This window comes from Apodemus sylvaticus, chromosome 6 (genome assembly GCF_947179515.1).
Source record: "Apodemus sylvaticus chromosome 6, mApoSyl1.1, whole genome shotgun sequence".
In the NCBI taxonomy this organism is placed as follows: domain Eukaryota; kingdom Metazoa; phylum Chordata; class Mammalia; order Rodentia; family Muridae; genus Apodemus; species Apodemus sylvaticus.
In genome coordinates this window covers 65,260,426-65,277,411 of record NC_067477.1, presented here as the reverse complement: position 1 = coordinate 65,277,411, position 16,986 = coordinate 65,260,426, and the positions used below count along the sequence as shown (strand labels likewise).

Here is a 16,986-nt window from a genome sequence, read left to right as displayed (position 1 = left end):
GCAAAAACTCAGGCTGGAAGGCTAAAGGTTTTGATTTCTGCAATCTCTGTGCTGTACTGGTCTTTTAGGAAGCATTAGAACGATTAAATAGCTTATTAAAAATGTTGCTTCCCAACCCTCCTGACAGGAAGAGGTAATTAACTCCTTCCAAAGTGTGGAAACCTACAGACAAACATGGAAGTCCAACCTTGTTTCTTCTCTTATGCTAGGCATGTGGCTCACTGAGTGTCATGGATAAATCACAAGGCTCTGGGCCCAGATTCTTCATGAACACAGTTTCTTTCTTCCCGTTACTAGACAGACTATACCTGTGTGTGTATGTGTTTCTAAAATTATTTTATTTATGTACATCCAAAATGTTGTCCCCACTCCTAGTCCACCTTCCTAGAGTTGTCCACCCCCTCCCCACTCCCCTTCTACTCTGAGAAGGTGCTGTCCCCCATCTCCTTTCCCAGAGGCATCAAGCCTCCGTAGTACTAGGCACATCCTTTCCCACTAAGGCCAGACAAGGCAGTCCTCTGCTACATATGTGTGTGGGGGTGTGGGGGTGGGGTCAGACCAGCCAGTGTATGCTTTTTGGTTGGTGGCTTAGTCTCTGGGAACTCCTACATGGTTAGGTTAGTTGGCACTGTTAGTCGTTCTATGGAATTTCTATCCCCTTCAGCTTCTTCAACCCTTCCTCCAACTCTTCCATAGGGAACCCCGACTTCAGTCCAATGTTAGCTGTAAGTATCCACATCTGTCTCAGTCAGTTGCTGGTAGAGCCTCTCAGAGGACAGATATGCTAATGCCTGAGTTGTTAGGGAGGGTAATGGCAGTGTCACCTTGCTGTTGCAGGGATGCTGTGTCACCAGAAGTCTTAGTATGATTATGGGTTGATATGTTGTGGATTTCAGCAGTCTACATATAAATGCCTCCTGATAGCTGCTGTAGGTGAGATGGTGTTAGAACTACTCGATAGACTTGTAGTTACATATCTAAATAGTACATTATTAGTGTGTGAAAGTCTCAAGTGGAAAGATATAGGATTGTGTCAAGTTTAGCATATTCCTCAATAATGTGGAGGAGAATATGGAATATTTGCTGATTAGATTTACAGATAACATCTACAATTCAGTTGCTTAGAGCTGAGATTAAATTTAATAGGCATAAAGCTAAGCTATGTTTTACCTTTGTGTCTACCAACCAAGTATGAGAATAGGATTTAGTAGCGAACGTGAACAACCCCAGGGCTTTAAATTATAATGTTTTGTCATTGGGAAGACAAATACAGTTGGCAGTTTACATAGGTTGATGGATGCCTTAGGAGAGTCATCTTTCACTTGGTTGATCTGATCATGTCACATATCAAATATTGTGCCCATACCCAAGTATCCAACCACAAAAGGGTCCCTGACAAGACTGAAGGAGGGGCGACAAGGGACACCACTTCAAAAACCATTCCATGTACGGTGGTGTTGAAGGCACCAGAGATGTCCATCTGAGGGGAAAATGTACTAAATGTATTCAAGTTCTGAGTGTCTGTGAAACATAAGGGAGATGCTGTACTCTGATAATTCCTGAGGTTTGAATCTAGACATTCATTCTAGAAAATGAATGTGAGTGAGTGGGAGTGTTTGGAAGTGGAAATGGCTGACCCTGTGTATCATTCACGGTCCCTACCTCATTCAAGCAGATGACCAAGACTGGTGGAGGTACTGTAGGTAGAGTTCAGGAATGAACTGCAGCTGAGAATGGAGTGTTCTTCTTTCATGACTTGCTAATTCCTCACCTAAGAAACTGCAAGAGGGAATTCATGTTTTACAGAGTTAAGTCCAAATCCTGCAGTTAATAACCTCCCTTCGCCTGGCCTTCTCCTACTTATCCAGCGATTCCTCTGCCTTGCCTGGGAAAGCCTTCCTGTTTTCTCTCTTGAATCTAGTCCCAAGACAAAGCACAGAGCATCCCAAGAAGAAAACTCTTGCATGTAAATTATTGCAACCACATAGTCTGAAACATTTCCAAGAGATCTGAGAAAACAATATTTTCAACATATAATTATTAAGAAGCAACTTTGTGAGACAGAATGTATTTGGGTGTGCCGGGTAATAGAAATACAGCACATGTGCAACTCTAAGGAGCACAGTTGGATTAATATCGCTCAGAATTATACTGTAAAGCACTAGAGCTGCCTTCAGCTGTGCTTGTAGTCAGAAGTCTTGCCAAACTTTCAGAAACTAAGGGCAGGTTTTATTTTTTTTCATTTTTATTTTTATTTATTTATTTTTTATTTACATTGCAAATGATTTCCCCTTTTCTGGGTCCCCACTCCCCGCAAGTCCCATAAGCCCTCTTCCGTCCCCCTATTCTTCCATCTACCCCTTCCCACTTCCCTGTTCTGAAATTCCCCTATACTCTTGCACTGAGTCTTTCCAGAACCAGGGGCCACTCCTCCATTCTTTTTGGACATCATTTAATGTGTGGATTATGTCCTGGGTATTCAAAGTTTCTAGGCTAATATCTACTTATCAGTGAGTGCATACCATGATTGATCTTTTGAGACTGGGTTACCTCACTTAGTATGATGTTCTCCAGCTCCATCCATTTGTCTAAGAATTTCATGAATTCATTGTTTCTAATGGCTGAATAGTACTCCATTATGTAAATATACCACATTTTTTGTATCCATTCCTCCGTTGAAGGACATCTGGGTTCTTTCCAGCTTCTGGCTATTACAAATAGGGCTGCTATGAACATAGTGGAGCATGTGTCCTTATTGCATGCTGAAGAATCCTCTGGATATATGCCCAGTAGTGGTATAACAGGGTCCTCAGGAAGTGACAAGGGGCAGGTTTTATTAAAACAGGAAATCAAGGTGTGTGTTGGGGGGACATCTGTCAAGAAGAGTAGGAGGGGAGATGGATCAGGACACAATCCCTTTAACTCACTTAAATGCCAGGTGGATAATGTAGCCTGATTTAAAAAAAATGTATATACACACATATCACATATTCTCTCTCTCTCTCTCTTTGTGTATATATATATATATATATATATATATATATATATATATATATATATATATATATATATATATATTCTTTCTTTGTTTCTTAATTTTATAAAACATCCCAATGGCTGTTTCTCTTTCCTCCTCTCCTGGCCCCCTGGCCCTTTCCCCATTTTCTCTCTTACCCCCACTCTCCCAATCCACTCCTCTTATAGAAAAGGGCCAGCCTCCTATGGATAGAAACCAACCATGGCATATCAAGTTTCAGTAAGGCTAGGCACCTCCCCTCAGATTGAGGCTGAATGAGGCAACCCAGTGGGAGGAAAACGTCCCTAAAACAGGCTAAAGAGTCTGAGATAGCCCACACTCCCGCTGTTAGGAGTCCCACATGAACACCAAGCTATACAACTCTTACATGTATCCAGAGGCAGTAGGTCTGTCCTGTGCAGGCTTCCTGGTTTGGTTCATTTCCGACTTAGGAGGTGGGAGGCAGGGCATCTCTGGAACAAGCTGGCTAGGGAGACTAGCTGAATCAGGAAGCTGTGCGTTCACTCAGGAGACCGGACCCTAGGTGGAGAGTGGTGGGGGGCTTGTCCGAACCAGCCTTGGACCTCCATACGCACACAAACACATATGTGACCATACATACGAACACATAAGCCAAAAAAAAAAAAAAAGCATACTGGGCTGGGGCATAGCTTAATGGTAGAGTGTTTGCTTAGCATGACTGAGACCTACGGTTCATCTTATAAATAAAATACTAACTTTAAAACAAAATTCATAGATACATGGACATAAAATTAGGAATGTTTTAGAAACAGTAACTTACCTTTGGTATCTATATTCTGCTATGCAATAGAAATCAGGAGTTTAAATATGAGCCACAGCATTAAATATGAGAGAAAAGTTTAGCTCCTCATATTCCAACTTTTTTTTAACAGCATGCTCTGTGTGTTTTTAAAGGTGGAACCAAAAGGCTTCATGCAAATCAGAGGAAAAGAAGTTAAGCCAGCGTATAAAAGTAGACCAACTAAGCCATCGAAACCAAGAGTATCTGCAAGATCTCAGGAGGATAAAAAACTAATTAAAAAGTAACTTCCTTGAATTTATATATTTTCTGTTTTCTTTTTAAATACTCATTTTTATTTTATATGTGTGAATGTTTGCTTGCATACATGTGTGAGCACCAAACTCATGCCTCGTGTCTGGAGAGGGTGGAAGAGGGCGCAGGAGCCCTTGGAACCAGAGTTAAGGATGGTGTGCAGTGCTGGGAATGCGACGGGAGAGCCAAGTGCTGTTAACTACTGAGTCAAGCTGTCTCTCCAACCCCTTTACACATTTTCCTATCCAAAGATGATTAGTCATTCAGTGGCTTGATATGTAAAAGTTTTGAAAGGAAAAGCTAAATTCCTCCTGTGGAGATCCAAGTGGAAACTTCTCAGAGGAAAAGTTTGTGGCAGGTTTTCTATCTGGGTTGGGCGTGTTTTCCTCCATACTCCCTGTTTGTTTTTGAAGAGTAGTTTTATAACAATAGTTGGAATAAAAATATCTCACATTAGAGGTCATCGCTTTGGTCCTGGTTTGATGAACTGTTTTTACTGTATTGTTTACTATGATGAAATTAAAACCCAAATCAAAGTGCTCACAGGCTAGTCAACATAGTAATTCAGGTTGCTCTCTGCTGTCCATTCAGGTTTCCCTCTCCCCTTGCTGCACCTTTAATGAAGTTTCTTTTATTATTATTGATAAAATTATTTTATATAATATATTTCGATCATGACTTCCCCTCCCACAACTGACTCCCAGATCGTCTTTACCTCCCTACCCACTTCACTTTATAATCTCTCTCTCTCTCTCTCTCTCTCTCTCTCTCTCTCTCCCTTTCTAAAATACAAATGAACAGAGAAACAAAGCCCAAAACAAACAGAAGAGAAGAAACACACACACACACACCCACACACCCACCCACCCACACACACAAAACCAGAAACCAAAATGTACAATCAGAAGACCAATAAGATAAAAATTGTCCAAAGTAAAATGAGACAAAAAGTCTACAAAAATGTTATTTAACGGAGTTTAGGTTTCACACAAGAATCCAGCGCGGGTTTCCATGGCGCCCAGTGAGTTTGATTTTGATGTTGCTTTACCCTTTGCCACTCAACCTTGTTGAAACTGGTTTTCTCTTCCTTTCACTGATATGTTTTTTCTTTTTTATGAGCTGCTTTATTCTAGATTAGCCTTCATTTACCTCTTTATAGAGGTTTAAAGAAACTTTAATTATTGGCTTTCATTGTTGCTTTAGATACAGGGAAAGTCCAGACATGGAAGACAACCTGTTTTATTTTTCTTTAACTGCCGGCTTAAACTTTGTAGAGGGACCCCACTCACGGTTTAGTAGTGGAGAGTAGATTCAGGGGCACAGGATTCCAAAGCTGATAAAACAGTGAAATTGGCATCTAAGTGACCCTGTGCATGCCGTTGCTTATCTGCACTGCTGTAAGCTCATTTAGTTAGCAAGGTTATGTATTAAAGCAAACAGTGACAGCAGGCAGCAAGCATTTTACCTTCAATAAATAGTTACTGTCAGATTATCAGCGGAGCAGAAACTTCTTGATTTTCTTTTTGTCCCTAAAAATCCTTGCATTTAGTGCATTAAGCAAAGTAGTGTGGCCACACACAGAGTCAAGGTCTATTCTTTTCTTATGTCTTAGCCTTTCAAAGAATGACAAACAGTCCTGCTTAAAGAGAGTGTGCTGTAAAAACACACAGGCTTTTTCAAGGATGCCAAAAATATTTGTAGACCTTATTGATACATATTTGTTATTTTAACTCATGAAAGCTGATTTTTAGAAATTTCCATCATAGAGACACAAGACAGAAATGCAGAAGATATATAAAGCATTGAAGGAAGCCACTTTTGTTTTATTTTTATTTTTTTTATTTTTTGTAAGAAGTCACTTATAAAAACGAACCTTGGAAAAACTATGCCAAAACCTTGAGTACTGCTGCTGGTCCTTTGTCCTTAACCAGTCTGCCTTTTCTCACCAGTGACTAGTCCTTTCTGGTTCTCACCAGTGACTAGTCCTTTCTGGTTCTCACCAGTGACTAGTCCTTTCTGGTTCTCACCAGTGACTAGTGTGTGATCACCCTGGGACACAGTTCCCCAAGGCAGCACACTGCTCTTTCTCTAGCTCAGTATACCAAGGAGAGTCGTTTGTGAACCTGTTTTGTTAGACTGATGGAAGCACAGGAATCCAGATTGGTTGCAATGCTTCTGCATAAAAACAATCAGTTGTATGATCTTAAGCATACCCTACCAGCCAGGACCTGTCTGAAGCAGGATGATGGCTCACGCAGGCTTGGCACGGGAGCTTACCCCTTTGTTCTTTCTCTGCTCCTCTCCCTCCTTCCTCCCCACTTCTCCCTCCCCTCCACTACTTCCCTTCCTAGGAAGGGAGAACCTATAGCCCTGCCTTCCTGGTCACTGCTTTTCACTTTCCCAATGAGGCTTCTCATCCCAGACACTTCCCTGGCTTTAGATGTGCTGCTGTCCCTCCCCCACAGTGTTCACACATGTCATACCTCATCCTTCTTGGACTCTATGCTATTTTGGAAATGTCTTAGACTACTTTGTGTGTGACCGAATAATGCACGTAGAATGCACATAGGTCAAATGCCACATAGTGTAATTCAGGACCAATAAAAATAAAATGAGTAATTATATAGCCCGAGAACATTCATTTTATTTTTTATCTTACATTTGCTCTCACACATGTAAAAAGCTAGAAAATTTTGTTTCATTCTTTTCGTAAAGATGTTTCGAGAAACTGATAATACAACTTGCAAGGTCAAGGTCTTAGGCTCTGATGCTGTCTCAGACGTGTCAAAATCTGTATTCTGTATATGATGCTACAAGTTGAGGTTTTCTAGACACGTGGGCTAGCATAAGGAGCAGCGCTGACCACTGGGAAAAGGTCAGACCCAACTAGACCCAAAGAAACCAGCGAACAACCAGCCACCACCCTCAAACCGAAGAGACATTTATAAAATATCACCCCCCCCCCCATATTATCAAAGGGAAGGAGAGTAAAGCAGAAAATGAAGGAGAAAGAGGGGAAAAACTCTGCAGAGGCATCTGTCATCAGGGTATTGTCTGAGGGATGTTTAGACAGGAACAGAAGGTTAGGCAGCAGTCTGTCTTTGTGCCTCGTCCTTCAAGCTGATCACAGTTGTCATCTGCCATGCTAGAGGCTGTTTTAATTGCATTTACTCTTTTTAAGTCAAGGCCTACGGCCAAATGAGAATTTTAAAAGTATTTAAATGCCTGCAGGCCATCCTCAGGACTACATTCTTATCTTCGGTTCTGTCAGGCAGGTGCAGTAAGCAGCGGCACCACTGTGCCGAGGAAAGGGCTAAGGTGGATCTGCAGATGGGACTTTTCAAATGCGGGAGGGCAGCACAGTGCCCAGCTTGCCAGGGAACGCCTTGCCTGTGAGGAGGACCAGGTCTGGAGCTGTGCTGGTAGTGACGGTAGAGAAGGGACCGAAGGAGCGCTGCTTCTCTTCGAGTTGGATTTGCAAGTGAAGGAGAGAGATGTTAGATATTTTGTTTCTCGAGCATGAGGAATCTAATTTGTTGTGATGACAGTAGGAGATTTGGGAGCATTTAGCAAAGAGAAGGAAATCTCCATGGAGAGGATTTTACCTGTGTTTGAAGAGAAGTTCACACCTAGAAGGCACAGCCTATTGGGGAGCTAGAGACTTTAAACTAAGACAGAATTAAAAGATGGAGATCTGGGCTGGGGCTGTTCTAATAAGACCACCATGAAGACCGGTTTCAAGAAGCATCAACACTGTCATCTCTGCATGGAAGATCTTATAGAATGTGGTCTACAGTTACCACCAAGCTCCTTTACGTCAGTGGTACATTGAGGCTGAGTAGCATCAGAGGAAGAATGCTTCTCGAGAATTCTCAGTCAGTATTAACAGGAAAGGCACTGGGTTTATGGACAGCAATACTGTGCTTGGAAACCAGTAGCTGATGATTTGCTGACCTACCCAAACTAGGCCTGCTCCAAAGAAAGGATGATCTCTCCAGTATGTATGTGTATATATATATATATATATATATATATATATATATATATATATATATATATATATATACCAAAGAGTTATCTTGTGAGGGTTAGAATGTGTGAAGCACCCAGCACATAGGCTGGCACATAGTAGGTGCTTAAAAGGTTGATTGGATGGCAAGTGACATACAGCATCAATAAAGCAGCCAAGGTGACTTCCATGTGCTCCCCTCACCCACAGGCAAGAGAGAGGAGCATTTCAGGAGTGGGAAGGGATGTCACACCTGCAGATACAGCATTGCTCTGATGAGTTTCTGTAGTGTGGGTATTGTTATTAGGAAGAAACTCTAGGCTGAGTTACAGAATTCAAGACCTATTAGTTGTATGGTGTATGTAATGCACGTAGCTTGGTATGAATTAGAAGCTCTGGACATTTCCCAGTGCTGCAATATTAAATTTGTCCTAAAGCATTATTTTAGTTTTGTGTCTGATCCTGTACTTCGCTGTCCTTTTTAGAGCCTGCACTGAACTGTCAGCATCAATGTGTTTCTTATCTAACACCCATAAAGTGACAAGAGAAGCTCACTCTATTTCCCGTTACAGAATCCCACAGGCTCATCTCCTTCCTCGTCTTCATGACCTGTGCACCACAATCCCAACCATGGAGCTGCCTGTAGATCTGCGCCTGGCTTCTCGAGTGTACCACACTCCCGACAGGAAAGGTCACAAGGCTATGCTTGGCCTATTGGGGTCGTCTCTTTTAGGTGATCGCTGTATCGATGAACGGAGAGAAAGGTAAGACTTTTCTGGTTATTTTGTTTTAGACTGTCAAAAACATCCAGAGACAGAGAATATGAAAGCGAGAAAGAACCTTCTAATTAGTCCAGTGATGACTGAGGCTTCACAACGTACCCTTCTAGGTCCTGCCTTTAAAATGGGTTCTTTGGAAATTAAGTTTTTAACACAGAGCATTGAAAGGCACCTTCGCCCATAGCAGTAATTTATCATTAGGAAATTTGATTGATTAACGCAGTTCTACAAGTATATTAGATACATTCTTTCTTTTCTTTTCTTTTTTCTAACCTCATGGCTACTCTGGGATACAAATGTGGAATGAGATACAGGGAAGTTAAGCAGTTTATCTCATTTTATGCTATTAAAGGAATCGAGGTTTTGGGAAGAGAATGCCTGGAGGTGTTTGACTAGAGTCTACCAACACTCTTTGTTCCGGGAAGTGATCAGAAGCCATGGTTTTGGAAATCATTCCAGCTGTGTGTTTCCTTCCTTTGGAATCCACACATTGTTCTGTGAACAGTATATGATCCACACCGACCTCACAAGCGGAGAGAAAGGGGAAGAGAACTGATTTTGGCTTAGTAGCAAAAATACTCTGAGCATAGTGTTACCTACTTTTGCTGTTTTCTATTTGAATTTTTCAACTGCTAAGGGAAAAGTAATAATTTTCCTTTTAATTCATGAAGAAAACTAGGCTTCATAATATCAAGTTGCTTGCCCAAGTTATCTCCAAGTAGTGGATGGAATCCAGGAATGTCTAACTCGATTCTACCCTCAGTCAATTTTTTTCTATTTTTTCTCAGTGTAAAATATATATTTAAGACATTTGTGTCTTAATCACCCCATCTGATTAAATTTTAGCACCACAGCCTCCAGATAGACCATGGATCTGCTTATCTACTTTAATATTGTATGTATTCTTACACTTGTGCAAAAAAAGAAAAACGTCTATCAGACCCTCCTCTTTCTCAAAGGGTGAGTTTCCATGTTCAAGAGTCAGTCCCCTCCCCCCCCAACATCTAGTCTCTCACTTTGGAAAAGATTGCGTAGGACTCAGAAAAAAAAAGTCCATTACCTACATTAAGAAAATTAATAAATTAAACATTAAATTGGACCCTTTTCAGAATTAACATTTATTTTACACATATAAGAATAAGACCTTAACAGATCTCCTCTAGTTGTGTTCACACACTACTAATGCTTACCCACTCTTCATAGTGTACTCTGAACTGACTTTCTCAGGTTGATTTTTTAGTAAAAATTGGAGCATTGTATCCATCCTTTCACAATTTACAAATAATCCAATGATGTTCACCAACCATAAGGAATTTAAATTTGACTCCTTGCAAGAAAGAATTCAAACCAGCATCACATTTAATTCTTATGGAAACAGAGTGTATTTTCAGGAAGCGCTCACAGCCTTACAAGTGAAACTTCTCAGTTTTGTCAAGTCACTGATAACATTTCGAAAACCAATGTATGGGGTTTGGAAATTTGGAAACCATTTCAGCATCTTGGATAAAAAATATCACAGCCTAAAGCTGGGAGCACAAAGTAAAGATCATGTGATCATGTGTAGTCCAGTAGCCATTAGGTTCTACCCCTGCCCTTCAGCACTGAAGACTGAACCCAGGCCTGGAGCATGCTGGGTAAGCTCTCTGCCACTGAGCTGGGCGAGATTCTGTTATGCGCAGCTTACATTATTCAGCAATGTGTTAAAACTGCTGCTTTCTTTCCAATTCTAAGTTTTTGCTTTGTAGATCTCTCTTTCCTTTTTCCAAGAGAGTAAGGAGATGTGCTCTTTAATACTGATAATTCTTGGCAATTTGTTCCTAAGTACCAAATAAGAAGTTACTTTAAGTATTGAATATTTAATTCTCTGGCATCCATCTCCGGAGGATTACATTGCTAAACACAGCTTTACCTTTTCAAGACATATCTGCCTGCAGAGCCTACAAGTTTAGAGCAGTGTATAATTGTTCCTGCTTTAATAAGCATTCCGAACAAGGTAACTGTAAACACAAAGCAAGTCCCCCCACCCCCTCACAGATTTGATTCTGCTGTAATAAGAAGAGTGAACTCTGAGTCACGACAATACTCGGGGCTGTGAATCCTCAGAGCTTCGCTGTTTCTACACATAGAATTATCATTTGTGGTAAATACCAAGGATATTTTAGTAGAATGGTAAGCATATACATTTGGTTTATTCAAAATAGCAAAGGTATTAGCTGAAAGTACATTTATATTGTTAATTGTTTCAAATTGAATATCTATTTTAAAATGAATTTTGTGTTTTGTAGAGATTTACAGACATTTATTTTGATGTTTTAGCATGAAATTTTTATTTTTGTGTGCTATGGTTTAGGCCTAGGGCCTTGTGCATGCTCAGTAATTGTTATATTCCTAAGCATTGGTATGGATTTTTATTGTGATTTTGGGGGTAGTTCATTGTTATATAACCCAGGCTATCCTACAATTTGATGCACATGCCAGGCTGATTTTGAAGTTGTACCTGTCTTCCTCAGTTAAGGTTGTGAAGCAGGAGAAGAATCAGTGGAAGCATTGAGACATTGGAGTTGTTTGTACTGAGTAAGCAGCTGCTCTGACATTTCCTGTTAATGTGCTGAAACCTTACATGACATTCTATGGTGTCAGCTTTTCTCTCTAAGTTATGTGTGAACAGTGAATTTATTTAATCTATTCTCTAATTTACTAAGCTCTGGTTGTATTGTCCATGAAAATTCATGACACTGCTCAGTCTCTTACCATTCTTATAAGTGTAGCTTGACTTTCGTAAATTAGCATTTCTCTCACTAACTTGGTGAAGAAGCAAACAGCCACACAGATGAGATACTCACTTGGAGGAATACACACACACACACACACACACACACACACACGTCTGTGTATATATGCATATATCTGTATGTATATAGATATATACATGTACCTGTATGTGTCTTAGGATTTGCTATGACAAGATACCATGACCAAGGCATCTTTTACAAAGGATAACATTTAATTGGAGCTGGTTAACAGATTAGGAGATTCAGTCCATTATCATCCAGATGGGAGCATGGCAGCTTCCAGGTAGGCATGGAAGGAGGAGCTGAGAGTTCTGAAGGTCAACAGGGGAAGACTGGCTCCCAGACAGGTAGGAGGAGGGTCTCAAAGCCCACCCCCACAGTGACACACTTTCTCCAAGAAGGCCACACCTACTGCAACAAGGCCACATCTCATATATATATATATTTTTTTTCTTTTCTTTTCTTTTTTCTATGTATGGGGATTGAACACAGGGCCTATGGCATGCTGGGAAATTACTGTTGTTTACATCATTAACTTTAAAACAATCTTTTGGGCTGGAGGTGAATCAGTACTGGCTGCTTTTCCAGAGGACCAGAGTTCAGTTCCCAGCATCCACAGAGCAGTTCAATTGTCTGTATCTCCAGTTCTAGGAGCTCTAGTTCCTTCTTCAGTTTTCCTCAGGAACCAGGCATCAAATGGAACTTCCTGTGTAGCCAGGGTACATTGTGATGGTTCTGCCTCAGCCCTCTGAGAGTTGAGGTTTAAGGCAGGAGCCCACGCCCCGCTCTCCAGCACACCCTCTTTTCACTGTTTCAGTGCTGGTGTGGTAATCATAAAAGACATGGCTACACTTAAATTGAAGTGCATTGCCCTGCATTCTCTTCTAGAGATTTTATGACTTTCCTGAGAAAAATTGCCTGATCCATCTATAATTTATTTTGTAATCTTTTAAATAACCTCTTTTCCCCCTCACTGATACGGAAATCCACCTGTATCAGCCTTTTTGCTCTTACTCTGGAAAATACCTGAGAATAGGTACTACACAAAAGTTTATCCAGTGCTCAGTGGGGAGATTAAAGGCTTCTGTTCCACTCTGGGGATGGGTTGACAGCAGATAGGATCACAGTGGCAGTAACATGGACTGAGAAATAACAGGGTAGAAAGGAAGCCCTGATCTCATCTGCCCCCAACTCTAGACTGTTACTTTGTTCATTGCCAGCCCAAATACATGACAAACAACTTAAGGAAGAAAGGAGTTATTTGGTATCATGGTTTGAGGACACACAGTGTGCCTTGGTAAGAAAAACATGGCCCACTTCATGGAGGAAGGAGCATGTACCAGAGACTCCTGGTCTCTGGGAGGCAGAGAGGTGCATCTTGGAGCCTAGCTCTCTTTCTCTCGTTCTCATTTTATTCATTCTGGGAAACAAGCCCATGGGATCCACATTCAGGACCTTACAGGACACAGATGCGGCACTACTTTTATATCTTAGATCCCAATGGGTTTAAGTCTGTCTGTGGACACTTGTTCCATTTCACTGATTTGTTGATGTAAAGCTATTTTGCTGACTTACAAGAATGCAAAAAGAGATGGTGGGAGGCATGCTACCCTGTTAGCATTGGCTGACCTCAACCAGCTATCGTGCTGCCAGCCCCCTGGTGCAAATCAATGTTCAGGGAGTGAATTTGAAAACTCTTAACTAACCTGCCTTTAAATCACACATTTGTGGTTAGTTTTTTTGTAGACAGATCATTAGTATCCATTAAAACAGCAGCAATAACAATGAAAAACAAAAGGTTAGATAGAGTGTTATAATTAAATACCTATCTTATTACTTGTTACAAACTAATATTTTAACAACTACATAAAATATATAAGAAAAAGAAAGCAAGAAAAGCAATTGTATACAATCTTGTCTTTTGGAAATGTTATTAGTATTTTAATTTTTCACTTCCTTTTGCATGTGACCAGGTTCTTGCTGTGTGTGTATGCATGCATGTGCAAGTTCAAGTGTGGGGGCATATATGTACATATGTGGGGACATGCATATGCACAAATATATAGATATCGGAGGACATTCTTAGACATTCTTCCTCACGCACCAGCTACTAATTTTTAGGCACAAAGTCATTGACTTAGAACTCACCAAGGAGAGACTGGTCTGGTTGACTAGCGAGCCCCAGGGATACACCTGTCTCCACCTTCCTGGTGCTTTTTTTTTTTTTTTTAAATGGGGCTTTCCTCTCACCTTTTTATTGATTTTTGGAGCTCTTGATGCAACATTTTAGAGCAAACTGTGCAGGACCTGCTGAGCCCAGGGGGACTGATAAATGAAAAGCTCTATTTATTCTTTGTGATTTGATGCACAGATGAAAAACTTAACACACAATAACAGAAGTTGGTCGGTAGTAATCACGTCATAGTCTTTCCATACCATCTTCAGATTTCTGGCTTTTGTAGCTTTAACACTGCAGTATCAGTGATGTCCAGGATCAGTTTAAAAGACCATCAAATTCATCCGTTTTCTAATTATCATTCCAAGCTGTCTCATGCACACTTTTATTCCAGAGGACCCTGCTCGTCCAGAGGACCTGTTTGGTTCTCAGCATCCTTCTGCCAGCCCACAAACATCTGTAACATTAGCTGCAAGAGAGCAGACACCCTCTTCTGTCCTCTGCAGGCACCTGCACACATGTGCCATATTGCTGCCGACAGAAAGACATATACATCAATAAAACAACATCTCTAAAAATATCATTCCTGCCTTCACTTTGCAGCGGCATTTGGAACAATTGGTCCCTCTTCTGTGATGTTGTACTTTCCACTGTTCTTAGGGCTGCACACTGAGGTCCATGCCTCAGTCTCTGCCCTCTCCTCCCTCCCCCATTTTAAAGATTTATTTTCAGATGTGTGTGTATGTGTGTGTTTATTCATGCATGCATGCACTTGGACCCCCTCCCTCCTCTCTCACCTGTGTGTGTGTGTTCACATGAGTGCAGGTGCCTGCAGAGGCCAGAAGCGTCACATCCCTTTGGAGATAGGTGGTTGTAGGCTACCCAAGTGGGGACTGAAAGCTGCACTGGCTCTTTTGCAAGAGCAGTGTATGCTAACTGCTGAGCCCTCCTAGCTCCCTGCGTCCATTCTTGTCTCCTGCCTCTTGAGCAGAGTGTCCAGGGCTTACACTGTGGCTTGTTTTCACATCTGCTTATCCTCTCAAAGTGAGTGTCTCAAGGTCCATGGTTCTAAGTGCCGTATACCTGCTGATGAGTGTTAATTATTCAGGTTTATTCACAGTGATGCACCTAGTGGCACTTTGTGTGTAATTACACTGCTCACACTCAGGATGGGCCTGTTCACCTCAATTAGCCCAGTCTAGAAACTCTCACTGGCATTCCAGAAGTTTGTCTCCTAGGTGATTCTAGACTCAGTTAATTTGACAATTAATATCGAACATTCCACTTATTCTTGTTACTTGTTATTAATGAGAAAAGAACTGTGGGTTTATTTGCATGTAATCTACTACTCCCAGTTCCTTATAGGATTTTAAATTTTGTTTTAATCTCACTAGCATATGTTTGGGGGGTGGACTGCTTTATAATTAACTCTTCCTTGTACAAACAAAGCCCTCCTGGCATGCTACTATATCTCTTCAGGTGAGGACTTTTCTATTTTGAATAATGTGTGCATTATATTTATTTTATGCATTTCTTTATAAATACCAATTAGCTATATTTTGGATCTTAACTTTGTATTCTTCATGTACCTCACTTGCTTTTCTTATATTTATCTCTCAAACTTCTGCTTATCAGTGGTTTTATGTTTTGAGGAGTGACATTCAAAAAAAAAATCACAAACCCCTTCAATAGTTACAGGATCATTTTTCTTAGTTGCTTAACGGGTGTATAAGCCTCAATTACCTGTCTCATTCTGCACTAAAGCTTTTTCCTGTAGACCATATGAATCTTTTGATGATATTTTGTTTTCCCCTTACATTTTTCACTGGGCTCTGCGACTGTATTTCTTTGTAATACTTTGCAGGTTCTCTTCATAGAGCTGCTATTGGATTTTTCTGTGCACTTATATTTGAAGGAAAACTGAGAAAAGGTCTTTTCTGGCTACCCAAAATAATGCAGGTTTACACTTTCCAGTTTGGAAGTACTAAAATACTTCTTTAAGATTTGGAATTGGATAGCAAGAGGCAAAGGTTTGTATTCCCCTCATTCAGAACACCGAAGTATTGAGGAATATGGAGCAGGATCTGAAACTTTACCTGCTTCCCCTCTGTGATGGCTAAGACTGTATTAAAGATGATCTTTTCCTATTGGATTTTCTATATCATAACAGTTGCTATAGGCCTCTCTGTGAACATAGTTACACATCCTCTATAAGAACGACACTGCATTAATCTGGAAGCTTCTACTCCTTTGAAGTGATATGAACGGCATTGTGCAGAGACAGACGTGTAACTGTTTTAACACAATTCCCTCTACATCGTATGACTTACAAGTCAGCTGTATGAAGGATGCTCATTTCATCTAACTCATTTCATCCAACTCTTTCAAGGAAGTTAGTGACAGTTAGAGATGTTTGTACTAACGTGTATGCAGCATGTAAGGAAGCAGGAGCTAATGCAGAGGCCATGGGTGGATTCTGCTTACTGGCCTGCTTCCCTGGCTCACTCAGTTTGCTTTCTTATAGAATGCAAGACTACCAGCCTAGGGATGGCACCACTTATAATGGGCCCTCCCCCCCTTGATCACTAATTGAGAAAATGCCTTACAGGTAGAACTCATGGAGGCATTTCCTTATGGGAGGATCCTTTCTCTGTGATAACTCCAGCTTGTATCAAGTTGACACACAAAACCAGCCAGTGCAAAGGGTATCAGGGACTGTCTTTCATTCTGCATTCTCCTTATTGTCTGCCATTTCTCAGTAGGCAGGCAGTTCCTGGCCCCACTTCAATCCTTCTCTTAACCCCATTCCTTGCTGTATAATCTAGGCAATAACCTGAGGAATATAAGGGATTCTAAGTCTTAATCCTTGTCTGAGGTTTAGTTATATGTCACAGAAGAACGCACATCAGGGTTATATTATCTTAATTCTCTTACCCTAACTCTCTTCTTGTGTGGATAAAGAGACAGAGGCAAAGTTCTATATTCCTAAATACATGGCAAAGTTAGAACCAGAATCAATTCTAACCTCAATTAAGTTTCTGTTACAGGCACATTTAGTGCATATTTTAATTATTATACCTTTTGTGCACATTTTTTCTTTTATCGTGTGTTTGGGTATTTGGCCTGCATGTATGTCTGG

At 40.8% G+C, this 16,986-nt stretch overlaps 1 protein-coding gene across 1 annotated transcript in view; it reads left to right on the top strand.

Moving 5' to 3' along the window:
- Ttc6 (tetratricopeptide repeat domain 6) overlaps nucleotides 1-16,986 on the top strand; it is a 164,424-nt gene that overhangs the window by 39,804 nt on the left and 107,634 nt on the right. Inside the window, exons 4-5 of the mRNA XM_052184707.1 lie at nucleotides 3,953-4,080; nucleotides 8,673-8,864. Of these exons, the coding sequence (XP_052040667.1) occupies nucleotides 3,953-4,080; nucleotides 8,673-8,864 (320 nt within the window). The remainder of the gene's footprint in view (nucleotides 1-3,952; nucleotides 4,081-8,672; nucleotides 8,865-16,986) is intronic.